Source organism: Myotis yumanensis, unplaced genomic scaffold (genome assembly GCF_028538775.1).
Source record: "Myotis yumanensis isolate MYYU_CA2020_CCGP unplaced genomic scaffold, mMyoYum1.0.hap1 SCAF_3, whole genome shotgun sequence".
NCBI lineage: Eukaryota > Metazoa > Chordata > Mammalia > Chiroptera > Vespertilionidae > Myotis > Myotis yumanensis.
The window spans coordinates 166842037-166859979 of NW_027223754.1; the positions used below are offsets into that span (position 1 = coordinate 166842037).

Sequence of the window (17943 nt, forward strand, 5' to 3'; positions counted from 1 at the left end):
TCGGGGCTGGCTGCAGCTGCTCGCACCTGCTGACGGTACTGAGCGATTGGGACCAGTGCCAGGCGCCAGCAGCAGGTTCAAGCACCAGGCGGGACCACAGCATGCGGGAGCAAAGAATTTTCAGTAACCACCAGAGGCTCGCCCTGATGACAGCGATCGGTGCCCCGCCTTGGTTTGGTGCCCTCGCTCACCTGCTCCACCATCCGACTGTGGCTAACGCCCACCATGTTCCACGCTCTGCCACCTGCTGCTGATGCCCGTCATGTTCCGCACATGCCGCCGGTGGTCAGCACATGTCATAGCAACCAGTTGTTCAGTTGTTTGGTTATCCCACCGTTTGGTGTATTTGCATATTAGCCTTTTATGATATAGGTATAGGATGATCACATGCAGACAAATAGCAGGTTAAATTGCTACTGTAATTCTGCAATGGTGATATCTCAAAACAATTTGTGAGATATCTGTCACAAATATAATGTGATATGAAAATATCTGTAATTTTTATTGGTGACAAAGGCATAGGTACTGCTTTTATTTTGTTATCTATAGTTATAATAAAAAGAAAAGTGAAAGTTTATTTAAAAGTTAGTGAAAATAAGGATGTAATGTTTTTCCCATCTAAGTTTTCAGATTTCTCAAAGGGCCTCAAGTTAGGAACTCCTATCATAGAAGTAAATTTTGGTTGTATATTTAACCTCATTGAATCTAAAAGACATAACTAGAGATATATTATTTTGATTAGTCAGAGTAAAGATCATTGCATATCTTGCTAACTTATGAAAATTTTGTTTTTTGCTATTCAAGAATTGTGCATGATTTAAAAATTGTAAGACCTGGATTCCTAGGTTTGACTAATGCCAAGAATAATAACTTCTAATAGGTGACAAATTATATCTACATTTATGAGCGCTCTAATTTATTGTATTATTATATTGTTTTAGTTGATAATCACATTAGTATGTTATAATAAGTTAATGGTATATTTTAAATTAAATATGACTCTTATTTGTATTTTTTCTAGTGTATCTTCTAGATGCACACTTAATACAGAAGTTTTCTCCACCACATGGTGACTGTTGTTAGACATTACAGACTAGATGAGGAATATAAGAGGGACAACTTTCCAAACAGGAATTTGAACTGAACTGAGATCTAAAGGGTTAGTCTGAGTTAGGGAGGTGAAACAAACAGGTGTCCGAGTGGAGTTCACAGGCTCAGGAGTGGGAAATTTCATGGTAATTTCTGGAAAGGGCAAGTGGTCCATATTATTGCTGTTATGCAAGGATAAGGCTAGAGAGTCAGGCAGGCCCCTGACTTTGTGTTCTGCACAGGAGCCTGACTTTATCCTGAATAGTGTGGGGGCTATGCAAGTATCATGGTTGGGAGAATGATATAATCAGTCAGGTAGAAAACATATCGGTAAGGGGATAGACGCACGCACACACACACACAAAGATATTCTTTCTCTCTTGTTGAAAAACAAATTCAAGAATTCAGAAATTTTTAAGTTCATTAGAAAATCTATTTTGTTCAAAGCAGGTCTTGTTTTGAGGGTCTAATGATATTCACTTAGGCCTTGGGGAGAATGTAATCACAGGGGATTCTTTTTAAAAAGTATTTTTATTATGAAACTTTTCAAACTTTCATGAAGTGGTATAAAAAGCTCCATGTATTAAATCATCTAGTTTCAAAAAACCATAGCTTATTTTTATCATATTTGTCTTAGTTTTTTTTTTCCTCCTGAATTGTAAATAGTTGCAGACATTATGACATTTTATCCCTAAAGGATACTTCAGGTGTAACCACAATACTGTTATCATGCCATATAAATTAAAAATAATTTATCAGTGTTATTTTAATATCTTGTGGACCAGTAGTTTTATTGCTAGCTCTACCCAGTGGCCAGATAAGATTCTATTGAACGAGTACAAAAAACGTTTTACATAAATGTTAAAGACACACTTTAAAATTAAATACCCATTGCATTTTGAAGTTATTTATTACGTGTTCTGACAAGCTAATATCTTTTTAAAGAATTCTTGTGATTAGCCACAAGCCTTAGAACAGAAAACACGAGAATTCTCAAGATCCATCTGCAATGTGTTAATATATAGAGTCTCAAGTTACTGTGTTTTAGCTCTTAGTGCCTTGTTATCATAGAGCAGTACCCAGTCAGACTGAATTGATTGTTGGTTGCATGGCTGAGTAGGATTTATGAAGTGTCGATGATATACTTACAAATATATAATGTTTTGTGGGTTTTTCCTTGGGCGATGTGTACTATAGGTAAAAATGTAATCCTATATAATAAAAGCCTAATATGCTAAGTGTACAGTCGTTCGGTCGGCTGTTCGACCAATCAAAGCGTAATATGCTGATGATATGCTAAGGCTACTCAGCCGCTCACTATGATGTGCACTGACCACCAGGGGGCAGATGTTCCGATCGGTAGGTTAGCTTGCTGCTGGGGTCCCACCGGTCAGGACTGGAGCGAGACAGGCTGGACATGCCCTGGAGCCCTCCCAGAGCCCCTCCCCGGCTGGCCAACCTCCTGCGTCCCTCCCCCGCCCCAATTGTGCACTGGTGGGGTCCCTTGGCCTGGCCTGCGCCCTCTTGCAATCCAGGACCCCTCGGATGTTGGAGAGCCGGTTTCAGCCTGATCCCGCAGGCCAGGCCAAGGGACCCCACTGGTGCACGAATTCATGCAATGAGCCTCTAGTTTTATTAGAAAATTAATGCCAATTGTTAATGCAGTTGTGCTTATTGAAGGTGGACCGGGCGGGGGGCAGACTTCTAGCAGTACTATTCTTTTGTCTGCTCTACTCGTATTTTTGCCATCCTAATTCCATCCTTTTCTGACTTTTCTTTAATCTGGTACCTTCTCCCTCCTTAGCAGATGATTCCAAGATTTGGTGAGAATATAAAATTTTATAATTGTTTTTTCCCTCAAACACAGATATGGAGTTGATATTTGAAATTATATGCATGCTTTTTTATATTAGAAGCTCAGCTTATATGAAGTTTTTCTATAGGCTGCATTTTTCCAGTTGGTAATTGTATTACGTTTAATAGATATGAAGAGGCTGAAAAGGACTGCACACAAGCTATTTTATTAGATGGCTCGTATTCTAAAGCTTATGCCAGAAGAGGAACTGCAAGAACATTTTTGGGAAAGTTAAATGAGGCCAAACAAGGTATGACTATTTTTATAACAACTGCCACTCACTCATTCTGACGAGACTCCCAAGTTATAGAAGCAGAGATTTGCGTAGCCTTCCCATGGTTTAAGGATACAGAATTTAGAGAAAGATATACATATTTTCTTTCTCAGTTTAAATCATGAATATGTATGCAAATTTGAAGGAAAGCAGCTTTAATAGTAGACCTGATTATCTTTTGAGAGCATACAGTACATTCTGGCTAGTTGCCAATCAAAATTAGTAAAGATTTGAATTATAGCCCTAACTGGTTTGGCTCAGTGGATAGAGCGTCAGCCTGCGGACTGAAGAGTCCCAAGTTCGATTCCGGTCAAGGGCATATACCTTGGTTGCAGGCACATCCCCAGTAGGGGGTGTGCAGGAGGCAGCTGATTGATGTTTCTCTCTCATTGATGTTTCTAACTCTCTATCCCTCTTCCATCCTCTCTGTAAAAAATCAATAAAATATATTTTAAAAAAAGATTTGAATTATAGGTGAGAAGGAAAAAAGCAAGACAAAGGCAAGAATGAAAAGGAAGGGAATCAGCAGCTGGAGGTAGAGGATAATGTAGTCTGTAGTGATGCCCCACCCCCTTATTTTTTTATACTTGTTATTCTTTTATTTTTCCTTGATCTGTCTTTTTAAGTATTTGTCTTTTTGAAGAACCAACTTGTTTCTATTGTGTATGTTTTCAATTTTATTTATTTCTACTCTTTATTTCCTTCCTACAACTGTCTTGATGTAATTTGCTGTTTTTCTAATTTTTTAACATCAATACCTAGATAATTGATTTCAGTCTTTTTTTCTGATCTATGCATTTAATTCTCTCAGTTTTTCTCTAAACCTGGCTTCAGCTGTAACCCATGCATTTTTTTCGTTATGGTAAAATACACATAAAACTTACTGTTCTAACCATTTTTAAGTCCATTGGCATTGAGTCCATTTACATTGTGTAACCATCACCATTATTCATCTCCAGAACTTTTTTATCATTTCATTCTGAAAACTCTACGCATGAAACAGTAACTTTCCATTCCCCTTTTTTTCCAGCTCCTCAGAACCACCATTCTACTTTCTATCCCTGAATATGACTTTTCTAGGTGTTTTATATAAGAATTATACAGTACTTTGTCCTTTTGTGTCTGGCTTATTTCTGTTAGTATAATGTCTTCAAGGTTCATCTGTGTCGTAGCATGTATCACAACTCCTTTTTAAGGCTGAATAATATTAGATTCTATCTTACATTTAGTGAGTTACCTTGTCATTTGTTAGTAGTGTGGGCTTTGGTAAGTTAGGTGACCTGTAGGCCTCAATCGTATCATCTGTAAAGTGGGGTTATAGTGAGGAATACATCAGAATTCATATAAAGAATAGCACTCAGTAAATGTTAGTCCTTGTTGTTGCTCACGTGTTTCCTAGGATCCTGAGTAAAACTTCCTGAGATAAACATGGGGTTACTAAACCAACTAAACATATTATGTCTTGAACTTTATAAAGTATTTCCACTAATTTATTATATTTCTTAAAAATTCACTTTAGATTTTGAAACTGTTTTGCTTCTGGAACCTGGAAATAAGCAAGCAATAACTGAACTTTCCAAAATTAAAAAGGTAATATATTATTTTCACCAATATATACTTTTATTTTCTGCAACTTAAACACATTTATTTGTTGCATAATTAACTTGAGAATATTTTTATAGTCATGATTACAAATCTATTTTTAAGGAATTAATTGAGAAAGGACACTGGGATGATGTCTTTCTCGATTCTACTCAAAGGCACAACGTGATAAAACCCACTGGTAATCCACCTCATCCTGGAGCAGCTGTAAGTGAAACACTTGTCTTTTTCTTTCTTGGTATGTAAATATCTGTGTGGTATGAATAAGAGTAGGAAACAAATTGTTGAATTAAAATCTCTTAAAGACCAGTGATGTAGATCAGCTAAGCAAGGGCCTGGGGTTCCCTGATTGGTAGTAAATGAAAGTTTTCCCTTATCTCTTAGTCTCTGCTAAAATATTTATTTTCATTTTTCTGTATTCCCACATCAAAACTTCACCTTTCTTTTTGGTCCTTAGCCTTTTCTTCCTCCCTTTCTGTTTCTTCTTCTCTCTCTCTCTTTTTTTTTTTTTGAAATAGCCATTATACAGAGCTAAATAAAATGTTATGTCTCTAACTTTTAATTTTTAAACAGTAATGAATTGAACCTTTCATATCTTTTCATAAATCTTTCTGTAGTGGTATCTTTTGAGTTTTACTTCTGTTCATACTGTCATTCCCCCATCCCTGGTCTACTGTTAACAGAGACTATCTATTTGGAAATTTGTTAATTAGAATCAATGCTTACACATCTAATGTCAATGAAAGTATTTGTTTTTAAATGATAGTGTATTGATATAATTCAATAATTATTGCCTGTCAAATTATAGTCTATTTTTTAAACACTAATACATGTCCATTCTTGATTAATATCTTGATCGTTATCTATTGCTGATGATAGTTCTCAGCAAAGCAAAGGCCTTAGCTTAACATGATTATCTTTTAAAATAGAACTGCTAACAGGATTCTTTTAACAAATTTGCTAACAGCTTTCTTATTTATGTGCATTTATCCAGTAACAATTTTTCCCATTAGGTCTTAGCTTAGCAATGTTAATAGAATGTCTGGTTTTAACGTTGAATTTAGTATATATGTCAAAAGTGTTTATATTTATAACTTTTTTATTTAAAATTTAACTATACAATTGAATTGAACACTTAGATTATACTGAAAGTTTTTTGTTAAAAATAAGAGTACAATATGTAAACTTTAGAAGAAATTGAAAATGTTTGATACTTGTAATGATTGAAATAGTGAATGGTTTTTTATTAAAAACCATTATTATGGTCAAGTACTTACCAAGTTTGTGATTATTATTTGGCAAACTTTTAATCCTGAGCTGGCTTTATCCAGCTTCTTATATAGAAAATGTATTCAGGTTTTATTTATTACTAGAGGCCCGGTGTACGAAATTTGTGCACTTGCAGGGGGGTCCCTCAGCCCGGCCTGCACCCTCTCACAGTCTGGGGGCCCTTAGGGGATGTCCGACTGACAGCTTAGGCCCGCCTCCCAGACATCCTTAGCGCTGCCGCAGAGGCGGGAGAGGCTCCTGCCACTGCCACTGTGCTTGCCAGCCGTGAGCCCGGCTCAGGGCTTCTGGCTGAGCGGCACTCCCCGTGTGGGAACACACTGACCACCAGGGAGCAGCTCCTGCATTGAGTGTCTGCCCCTTAGTGGCCAGTGTGTGTTATAGCAACTGGTCGTTCTGCTGTTTCGCTGTTCAGTCGATTTGCATACTGGCCTTTTATTATATAGGAATATTAAAATGTATTTTTATTGATTTCAGAGAGGAAAGGAGAGGGAGAGAAGATAGAAACATCAATGATAAGAGATAATCATTGATTGGCTGCCTCTTGCATGCCCGTTTCTGGGAATTGAGCCTACAACCCGGGCATGTGCCCTAACCCGGAATCGAACTGTGACCTCCTAGTTCATAAATCTTTCTATAGTGGTTGATGGTCAACCACTGAGCTACACCAACCAGGTGTATTCAGGTTTTAATGTTGGTCTGTTTCATACAGAATGCTGGTTATTGCATAGCCTTGTTTTTCTTGCTTTCAGTTAGCCCACAATACTGTTGTCAGTTTGGTAATACTTTTTCTTGGCTTTCTTGCCTCTAAAATAAAGTCCAAACTCCTTGACATGGCACACAAGTCTCTTTACAAGCAATTTTTAATGAGCCTTTCAAGCTTTGTCTCCCATCACTTATCCCCTTGCACCAGTGCCATTGGACTTACCACCTTTTCACTGACCATACATACCATGGTTAATCTTCCACATTACCATTCTTGTGTACTTTTTCTAAGAAGTCTCTGCTAATGCCAATGTTTTTCTACCTTCCTCTGTGTTCTCTTATAGGTTTGTATCCTATTGCTTGTAATTATTTATATATACATCTTCTTTCCTCCATTTAGACCTACATTTGGTAGGTGCTATGCATCTTTTTATTTGTGTTCTCAGAGTGTGACTCCTAAGTCTGTCTAGCCATCAAATTGAATTTTTTTTATAACTGGGATATTGGCTGTAAGAACACAGCAACCTTTTAATTTGTAATTCTAAAATAGAAAAACTTTATGTGTTGATTTAAGGAATTGATTTTAATTGTTTTAGAAACCCCTCAAGAAGGTGATTATTGAAGAAACTGGTAATTTGATACAGACTATTGACATGCCAGAGAACACTACTGCTGCTGCTCCAGAAAGTAATCCTATTAATGTAGCAGATGTAACAGCAACCACAGGCACTGCAAGTAAGAAGAATTCAAGCCAAGATGACCTTTTGCCCACGAGTGATATTCCAAAAGCAAAAGTATTGAAAATAGAAGAAATCAGTGAGACTTCAGCCCTCCAGTAAGTAGAACTGTTGTTATTTGATAATCTCTAGAATTGTAAAGCCAGACCCAGGATTTAATTCCACTAGAAAATTGATATTACCAATGAGAGTTTTGGTTTATACTCATCACTGTAATTTTTTTAACTACCCAACTTCATGTTCTAGTTTTTCTTTTTTATTTGTTCTGACTCATCAGAGACGTTTTGCGTAAGGAATGATCACTGTTCCTTTACCATAGTGGGGAATTTAGAGATAATAATAAACTGTCTTTAACAAGTTGGTTGTGTTCATTTTCCCCCTCAAACTTCAGTATATTGTTTCCCTTCTTAATTCAGCAAAAAATTTAATTTTTTAAGAGGAAGCTTCTAAAAAATGTAGAATTTAGACATTTACATTATTCTAGCCATTCATATTTAAGATTATTTATGGATTGTTTTAAATTTTGTTTTGAAAAAAATTTTTTAATGTATTTTTATTGAATTCAGAGAGAAAGGGAGAGAGAGAGAGATAGAAACATCAATGATGAGAGAGAATCATTGATCAGCTGCCTCCTGCATGCCTCCTACTGGGGATCAAACCGCAACCCGGGCATGTGCCCTTGACTGGAATTAAACCTGGGATCCTTCAGTCCACAAAATGACACTCTATCCACTGAGCCAAACCAGCCAGGACTTGTTTGGAATTTTTAAAAATAGTGATGTGTTTCCTTGATTTATATATATATATAAAAGCCTAATATGCTAAGTGTCTGACCATTCAACCAGTCGCTATGACGCACACTGACCACCAGGGGGAAGACACTCTGAGTGGTAGATTAGCTTGCTGCTGGGGTCCAGCTTATGGGGACTGGGCGAGATGGGTCAGACACACCCTGGAGCCCTCCCGCAGCCCCTCCCCAGCCCTGATCTTGCACCAGTAGGGTCCCTCAGTCTGGCCTGCACCCTCTCACAATCCGGGACCACTTGACGGATGTCAGAGAGCCGGTTTTGGTCTGATCCTCGCAGGCCTCTAGTGAGAATATAAAAGATATAGACTAGGTTTGTTTTGGGGTCTTGAAATTTTATTCATATATTATTGTATTGTACTCAACAATTCTATTGGAATTTTTTTTTAACTTTGAATTTTAGTAGTAATTCTATTTAAAGTGATCATATGGATTGTGAGAAAACACTAAATAGGTAGTTTTGTTTGTTTGTTTTTTAAGGAGAAAGCATTTTTCCTTCTCAGAATATCTTTCTTGAAACTTATAATTCAGATTTCTGAAAGGCTGAGTTGTAAGTATATATGATGTAGTAATGCGGTATATAGAAATGGTGTGCTCAAAAAGTGGCCAGGCTAATAGCCCAGCAAATGAGAATAGTCATTGTGTAGCATGTGAAAATTTGCAGAGGCGTGTCTTGCAAAAAAATATACATATGTTATCAGCTGAAAGAGTTTAGTATTTTTAGAATGTAAATAGATAATATAATATTAGTTACATCAGAAATTTAAAAATCTCTACTGATGCTTTCTTAAAATAAGCTTTGACTCACAGACAAATGGGGAGTGAGGGCATGAGTGGGGGGGATAGGGATAATGTGGGGATAAGGACACATATGTAATAACTTAATCAATAAGAAAAAATAAGCTTTGACTAATTTTGGTTCTTTTCAGTTGTTTGACTGATGTCTCTGCAATATTTCAGATCTCAAGTTAATATGAAACAGGATGTATGTCAGTCTTCCCGTGAAAAGATTTCTATAGAGGGGGACAAATTGTCTGCTCAGTTTATCACAACTGTTCTTCCTCCAGTTCCTGCAAACTCATTCCAGCTTGAATCTGATTTTAGACAATTGAAAAGTTCTCCAGATATGTTATATCAGTATTTGACGGTAAGAAAGAAGAAGCTAGTAGTACTGTTGTAAACAAAAGGTCAAAGACTATCTTTGTCACTCACTGTATAATAATAGTGTTATATTTGCTCTTTGTATTGTATAACATGATTGTAGAAAATGCTCTTATTATCCCTTACCTGACACATGTATCACCCTGGCCAGACCATTTTATTTTATTTATTTTATTTTATTTTTTCAATTTTTAAATCATTTCAGAAAGGAAGGGAGAGGGAAAGAGAGATTGAAACATCAGTGATGAGAGAGAATCATTGATTGGCTGCCTCCTGCCCACTGGGGATTGAGCCTGCAACCTGGGTATGTGCCCTTGACCAGAATCGAACCCGGGACCCTTCAGTCTGAAGGCCAACGCTCTATCCACTGAGCCAAACCAGCTAGGGCTGACCAGACCATTTTAAATATTTGCAATCAGGGAACCTTTGGAAATAGGTTCTGTTTTGAATTCTCTTCTCTAAAAATAACTTAATCTGATTTCATATATCATAACTTGAACTTCTTCATCCTTCAAGATGGAGAAAGAAGCTAAAATACATTAGATGCCTTCTTTGTGTCAAGTAATGCTTGCAATATTTAGATAGTCATTCTCCTGAAAATGAGATTTCATTGGCTGCAAGAAAAAGAATCAGCCCTGGCCGGTTTGGCTCAGTGGCTAGAGCGTCGGCCTGCGGACTGAGTGGTCACGGGTTTGATTCCGGTCAAGGGCACGTACCTTGGTTGCGAGCACATCCCCAGGGGATGTGTGTGCAGGAGGCAGCTGATTGATGTTTCTCTCTCATTGATGTTTCTAACTCTATCCCTCTCCCTTCCTCTCTGTAAAAAATCAATAAAATATATTTTAAAAAAAGATAAGAAAAAGAATCAAATCATAAGAAATTTACCAAATAATGGATTAACATACTTTTTCTCCAGTGTAATCCTATATAATAAAAGCATGATATGCTGAGTGTTTGACCATTCAACCACTTGCTATGACATGCACTGACCATCAGGGGGCAGATGCTCCAACCATTAAGTTAGCTTGCTGCTGGGGTCTGACCAATCGGGACTGGGCGAGACCGGCTGGACACGCCTTGGAGCCATCCTGCCGTCCCTCCCCAGCCAATTGTGCACCAGTGGGGTCCCTCAGCCTGGCCTGTGCCCTCTCGCAATCCGAGACCCCTCGGGGGATGTCAGAGAGCTGGTTTTGGCCCGATCCCCATAGGCCAGGCCGAGGGACCCCACCGGTGCATGAATCTGTGCACGGGGCCTCTAGTTATAGTAATAATTCCTTATAATTATGCATTATATAGCTACTTCCAAATACATTATCTCATGTAATTTTATTTTTTAACTCTATTGTTTTTGCTCTTTGAGAGCTCTAAGTTTCCTGTCTCTCTCATGGTGTACATCTGTCTGTTGATGAGGTTTTTCTCTGATTTGTACAGAGTAATTATCTTACTGTTCCTCTAACCTTCTTTCTTCTATCTTTAATTAAATTTCATTGTAACAACCCCCTATCCTCATTATTATTCATTATGTATTAATGCGTAGTAGTTATTCTTTATTCACCTAAGCAATTATTATATAAGTAATTTATATGTGAATGTTGTCATAATTTAATTTTCTATTTTTTTTCCAAGAAAATTGAACCATCCTTGTATCCTAAGTTGTTTCAGAAAAATCTAGATCCAGATGTATTCAACCAAATCATTAAAATTCTGCATGACTTTTACATTGAGTAAGTTGAATTTTTTTAGTTATACTTTCATACTGTAGTGCTATGCTATTTCTAGGGGTTTGGGAAATTCATTTGTTTTGATATTATTACTACCTTCTATATAGCAATACTAGCACTCTAGTAAATTTTACTATGGCAGAAGTTGTGAAGATGATAAGTGCAAGGAGTAACATGGGAAATGATGAAGTTTTATTTTTTTAAAGAGAAAAGTAGGGCATGGAAGTGTTACAGTAGATTAATAACATCTGTGCTATGCCTCACATTTGAGAATATTATTTCTTCAATTGACTTGATAAATTTCTTCACCTGGGCACTTAAAGTAAAGACAGTATTCTTTATTTTAAGTGCCCAGGGAAAAAGATAAATGAAGACTTTATATATAATTAGAAATATTGTGTTAGTAAAGAATTAAATGAGCTACTTTTAATGGATCATTTGTTTTTTATTTTGTTTATTTCAGGAAAGAAAAGCCATCACTCATCTTGGAAATTTTACAAAGGCTTTCTGAATTAAGAAGGTTTGATATGGCAGTGATGTTCATGTCAGAACCTGAGAAAAAAAGTGAGATTTGTGAACAAAGCTTTTCCATATCTCTTTATTCTTATATTCCTCTTTTATTTTTTAAACAAATGATAGCAAATATTTGTTGAATGTTTACTATGTCCAAGGTACATGCAATTAAATTTAAATAAAACATAATTAAATTAAATTAAGTAAAATTAAAAATTTTAATCCTGACAATAACATTATGAGGTATTGGTATGATTATTATTCCACTTTTACAAAGGAGGAAACTGAGGCAGAGGGAGGTGAGGAACGCCATCAAGGTCATGTAGCTAGGAAGTTGGGCCCAGGACTTAAACTTAGGCAGTCCTGCTCTAGAGTCTGAGCTGTTCGACTTGAAAATGCAGTAATAACAATGGTTGGGCTCCTGCCATCATGCATCATGTGAAGGTTCCCTGCCACAGGGAGCATGTAACTGGGTGTGGGTGCACCGAAATCTAACCCATTCTTTGACAGCTAATTTTCTTGAGTTTGTTTCATTTAAGCTGAATTCTCACAGAAGGGCAGGATTCAGTTAGATGAAGTGGGTAGGGAAGAGTTTTAGACTGAAGGGATGATGTTTTCAGAGACTCTGAGGCAGGAAAGGCAGTGTGGCTGGATTGTCGAGTTAGGGGGTAAAGAGTGGCAAGTGATGAGCCTGAATTAGATCCCTTACTTCTATATCTCAGTCTTTGGAAGATAGTGTTACTTTGGGGGACCCTAATTTAAGTAAGATCAAATGCTGCAAAATCTTCAAATTACCTAGAGGTTTTGGGCTATACTGTATAGTTTTAGGAAAAAGAGAAATAAATCATTAGAATACCAGAGTACCACTGTTTTTAGTTTTAAAGATAGGGAAACCTTGTACCATTTTCAAACCTCTTAGGCTAAATGTACTTTGGGCTCCTTTTCTTCATTATGTATCTAGCAGTGACATTGAATAAGACTCAATCAGTAAGAAAAAATACCCTTTATGTTGTACTTAGGGAAGTTAATATATAACTTAGAGAGATTTTAAAATAGAATTTAAATCAAAAGAAATTTCTGTTTCATCTTCAGTTTAATCAAAAACAATTCCTGAAATTTCCCGAGAAGTATTGCTCTTACTTATTACGATTCTAACCTCATCTAACACTTTTTTCACTCTGCCCACCACACCGCTGGGTGTTTTTTTTAATATACCAAACTACCAGGCGTAATTTAGCCTCTGGGGCTTTGCATTTGGCTGTTCCCGCAGCCTAGAATATCTCCCCACCTGCTTCCTCACGTTATTTAAGTTTCCATCTAACATTCAGAGATGCCTTTCCTCACCGGCCTAGTTAAAATACCTGCCTGCCTCCCCTCCCTCATCACCCTCTGTATTCTTGCCCTGCTTTATTTTTCTTCATAATACATAACTAGCTGGCAGTATTCCATGTATATGTTTATTATTTCTCTACCTAATAGAATTAAAGCTCCATGAGAGCAGGAACTTTCTCTACTATTTTCTAGGCCTCAGGCATAGAACAGTACTTAGTACATAATAACTTCTTAGTAGAAGCGTGTTGAATGAATGAATTTCTTGCCACTATAATGTGATAAGTTAAAGTGTACTCAAAGAATGTGAGTTGGCTCTTCAGACTGGCCTTCCATCCTGGTTGGGTCTCCACTGTCCACTAAGTTAAACATGGGAAGCACTTATAATGGTTCCTGGCATGTAACTAAACTTTCAATAAATATTAGCTGCTCTTATCTTCTATTATTGCCATTATTATTAACAATTGTTAGCTAGTTTTAATGTTGAGAAATAAGATGAACTATAACAGTATTTTTCCAAAGTGTAGAGTGTGGACCATTCAGTGGTGTGAAAGATAAAGAATTTTACATATTTTATAGGAAGATCTTTGAACACTTAATAGTTATATATCTTATTTTATGATATACTAGAGGCCCAGTGCACAAATTCGTGCACAGATGGGGTCCTTTGGTCTCGCCAGCGATCCAGGCCTATCTGAAGGCCAGCCGGTCCCCCAAATGGAGCCAATCGGGGGAAGGGGCCCGGGTGGTTGGCTGTGGGAGTGCACTGACCACCAGGGGGCAGCTCCTGCATTGAACGTCTGCCCCCTGGTGGTCAGTGCGCTTCATAGCGACTGGCCAACCGGTCGTTTGGTCACTTAGGCTTTTATATATATAGATTATAAAATGTATAACTAGCCCATCAACATGGTTTTGTAGATGTTATTGCTAATTTTCAGTTAGAGATATAAAATTTCTTCTAAAATAAAATTATTTAAGTTTGAAAAACAGTTAATTATAATATTAAGTAAAGTAGTTAAATAGAGTAAAAATTTTAGGAAGCTTAGAATGAGTTAAGTTTACTCCGTAAAGTTAATGTCATTGAGGGTGTAGAGGAAATTTTTTACTGCTAAAGCAAAATATTTTGGTAAACATTGGATTGCTATATTATTTTCTATTCTCAGATTGGTTTTTAAATATCTGAATTAGAATTTAGAAATAATCTTTATATTATAACTTTCAAATGTAAAATGTTTTATTTGACAGATCAGATTATTCCCTTTAATTTTTGTTTCACTAAACTTTTATAAAAATGGAGATTAAAATGGGACACTTTTTTTCTTTTCTTTTTCAGTTGCACATATATTATTCAGTCACATAGAGAACTCAGGGTTGAAGGATAATTCTGTTGAAGAACTCAAGAAAAGATATGGTGGTTGATTTCCATTTTTACTAAAATTATTGTCTTTGAATTTCACATGTAAATTTTTTTCTACTAAAATAAAGTTTTGTTTTGCGTTGAAGAAAATGAAATTATACAGGACTTTGGATATAAGTTAATTAACTATAAAGTGAATTGTGATTTAGTGAGAAATGTATTCTTTATAAGTGATCTATTTATAAGTCTTTTCTGAAAATAAAAATATAAATAATGAGGTATATTTGTAAAGATCAGTATTTTGTAAGTCATTTAAATGTTAGATATAGATACATTCTCCAGTGCCCTGTAAGTGTAACATTATTTCTACATGACAAGCTGCTTCATTAGCATATGAGTAAAGTTATATTTGTATAGAGAGAGTTAAGTAGGTAACTGGATTGTTTATAAGACTTTTTAATTTCATTGTGCCAGTTCACTAACAAAATTACTTAGCTGCAGGATAAGTATTTTTAGTATTTATGTTGAAAAGAGACTTTTAACTAGACTTTTTATATCGGCTCATTGAGAAGTCACAGCATCCTTAGATTTAATGCTTCAGATTTTTTCTTCATGATATCCACATCATATATATACTAAAGGCACATAATCTAAAGCAAAGTGTAGAAAATTTAAAAACTGGGAATATTTAAGTAATAATTAGCATATAGCTTATGTGTGTATGTGTTGTGTGTGAGTGTGTATCTATAAAGACTTTAAAAGCAGGGTTAGTATTCCACTCCTCCTTGTTTTGTACAGTACCTGGCACAGTCCTTTGCACCTGGTTAGGTGCTCAATTAATATTTGTACAATCTAATTTAATTTAACAGCAAGAATCAATTTTAGTAAATTTAAAAGTAGCAACCTAGCAAATTTTGGGCATCCTGTAACTGTTGTTAAAATCAACTTAATTTTAGAGAGTATCAAATTGTTAAAAAACATATTAGGTCGCCCTTGCTGGTTTGGCTCAGTGGATAGAGCATTGGCTTGTGGACCAAAGCGTCCTGGGTTCGATTCCAGTCAAGGGCATATATCTGGTCGGAGCACGTGCAGGAGGCAACCAATCAATGTGTTTCTCTCACATCGATGTTTCTCTCTGTCTTTCCTTCTCTCTTCCACTCTCCCTAAAAATCAATGGAAAAATACTCTCCAGTGAGGATTAACAACAACAATGAATACTAGGTCACCATCCTATAGCTGTTATCAGCATCAAATTTAAAACTGTATTTTACACTCTTGATAATTTTTGTTGCATCATACATTGTTATACTTAAAATTGCTTGAATAATCATAATCTATTTACAAAGATTATTGTCCAGGTATAAATTATTGAGATGATCATAGTTTGTATAGTCACGGTACCCTTAGGTTAGAATTTATTAATGTTATGCATTGCAAATTGTATTGTCTTTTTATGGTATATGACAAACAATAAAATTTAGCCTTTTATGTATAGCTTACACATGTGTATTGAATTTTGAATGACTTGAATTTTTTCTCAAGCCATTAGTAAGAAGTTGATTTAGATGAATAGAAAAGTATTACAAAGGCAAAAAAGTTATTTCTCATTAGAGGCCCAGTGCATGAAATTTGTGCACTCGGGGTGGTCCCTCAGCCCAGCCTGTGCCCTCTCGCAGTCTGGGACCCCTCGGGGGATGTCCACCTGCTGACTTACAGCCTAAGCTGGCACTCAGACATCCCTCTCGCAGTCTGGGGCTCTCACAGTCCGGGACCCTTTGCTCCTTACTGCCTGCCTGCAGCGAAGGTGGGAGAGGCTCCCACCACCGCCGCTGCGCTCACTAGCCATGAGCCCGGCTTCTGGTTGAGCGGCGCTCCCCCTGTGGGAGCACACTGACCACCATGGGGCAGCTCCTGCATTGAGCGTCTGCCCCCTGGTGGTCAGTGCATGTCATAGAGACCAGTTGTTCCACCATTTGGTCGATTTTCATATTAGCCTTTTATTATACAGGACTAGAGGCCCAGTGCACGAATTTGTGCACGGGTGGGGTCCCTCGGCCTGGCTGGTGACCGGGGTGATTGGGGCCATCTCACCCAGTCCCAATAGGGCCTGATCGGGGCCAGCCAGCTGGCCGGGGGGAGGGACTGCGAGTGGTTGGCCGGCCGTGGGAGGTTGACTATGGGAGCACACTGACCCCCAGGGGGCAGCTCCTGGATTGAGCATCTGCCCCCTGGTGGTCAGTGCGCATCATAGCAACCAGTCGACTGGTTGTAACAGTTGCTTAGGCTTTTATATATATATAGATGGTTTTTGGTTGATTACCTCCCACCACCCACCCACGATCAGGGCCGGGGAGGGACGTGGGAGGTTGGCTAGCCAGGGAGGGACCATGGGAGGGCTACAGGGCATGTCTGGCCCGTCTCAGTCCCGATCGGCCAGACCCCAGCAGTAAGCTAACCTATCGGTCAGAGCATCTGCCCCCCGCCCCCCCCCCCCCCCCCCCCGTGGTCAGTGCACATCATAGTGACTGGTTGACTGCCCCCTGGTGGTCAGTGCATATCATAGCGACTGGTCAACTGGTCAACTCTGCTTCCTGGTGGTCAGTGCACATCATAGCAAGCAGTTGAGTGGCCTTAGCATATCATTAGCATATTACTCTTTGATTGGTTGAATGGATGACAGGACGTCTGGACATTTAGACTTTTATTATATAGGATCTTTTCTTATGTGATCCTTAGAAGAAACTTACAAGTAGTCAGGGCAGGTAGTGTTACTGCCATTTTTAACATAAGAAAAGGAGATTCAGAGTCAGTGTTTCCATGATTACAGAGTTTAAAAATAGCAGAGTGGGTTCAGAGCATGCTGTCTTCTAACTTAATCTACAGCTATTTGGACTACTCCAGTTTTATTATTCATGTTGTGTTGTCTGGATAGGGACTAGCCTGAAGAAGTATGAATCCCAAGATTTGCTTTATTTTTTAATTTTTTAAAAAATTCTCACTTGAATATATTTTTTCCTTTGATTTCTAGAGAGAGTGGGAGGGAGGGAGTAGGAGGGGGGAGAGAGACACAGACACACATCGACGTGAGAGAGACTCATTGATTGGTTGCCTCCCACATGCACCCCAACCGGGGCTAGGGAACCTGCAACCAAGTTACAATACCCTTGACTGGGAATTCAACCTGTGACCCTTTTGTTTGCAGGCTGACACTCTAACCACTAAGCAAAACTAGCCTAGGCCAAGACTTGCTTTAGAATTTGCATTAAAAATTGTTTAATGTTAACTTGCTTTCCATTATAATTCGTTCAAATGTTCATTATTTAGTTCCTACGCTCTGCCATGTTCTTCTAATTGGTCTCCTCTTGGGGGTTGCCTTCTTGGATCCCATCAGGTGAGTTTCGTGTCCTGTGTCCAGACTTCTGTCATTGCATTCGTCACTCTTCACTATAGGTGCTATTCTTGCCTGATTACCTCACTAACTCTGAGATCCCGGAAGGCAGAGGCTGTA

General features: G+C 37.7%; 1 protein-coding gene across 2 annotated transcripts in view; it reads left to right on the plus strand.

Annotated features, from left to right (window-relative positions):
• The window catches only part of RPAP3 (RNA polymerase II associated protein 3), a 37583-nt gene extending 21695 nt beyond the window's left edge, over positions 1-15888 (plus strand). The window contains exons 10-17 of one of the 2 annotated variants that reach the window (XM_070410361.1): positions 3073-3194; positions 4738-4808; positions 4926-5027; positions 7409-7647; positions 9315-9501; positions 11142-11239; positions 11700-11800; positions 14412-15887. In XM_070410361.1, the coding sequence (XP_070266462.1) occupies positions 3073-3194; positions 4738-4808; positions 4926-5027; positions 7409-7647; positions 9315-9501; positions 11142-11239; positions 11700-11800; positions 14412-14497 (1006 nt within the window). In that variant the 3' untranslated portion in view covers positions 14498-15887. Of the gene's footprint in view, positions 1-3072; positions 3195-4737; positions 4809-4925; positions 5028-7408; positions 7648-9314; positions 9502-11141; positions 11240-11699; positions 11801-14411 lie in introns of both variants that reach the window. The other variant, XM_070410362.1, reaches the window with a different exon arrangement.
• The last annotated feature ends 2055 nt before the right edge of the window (positions 15889-17943 follow it).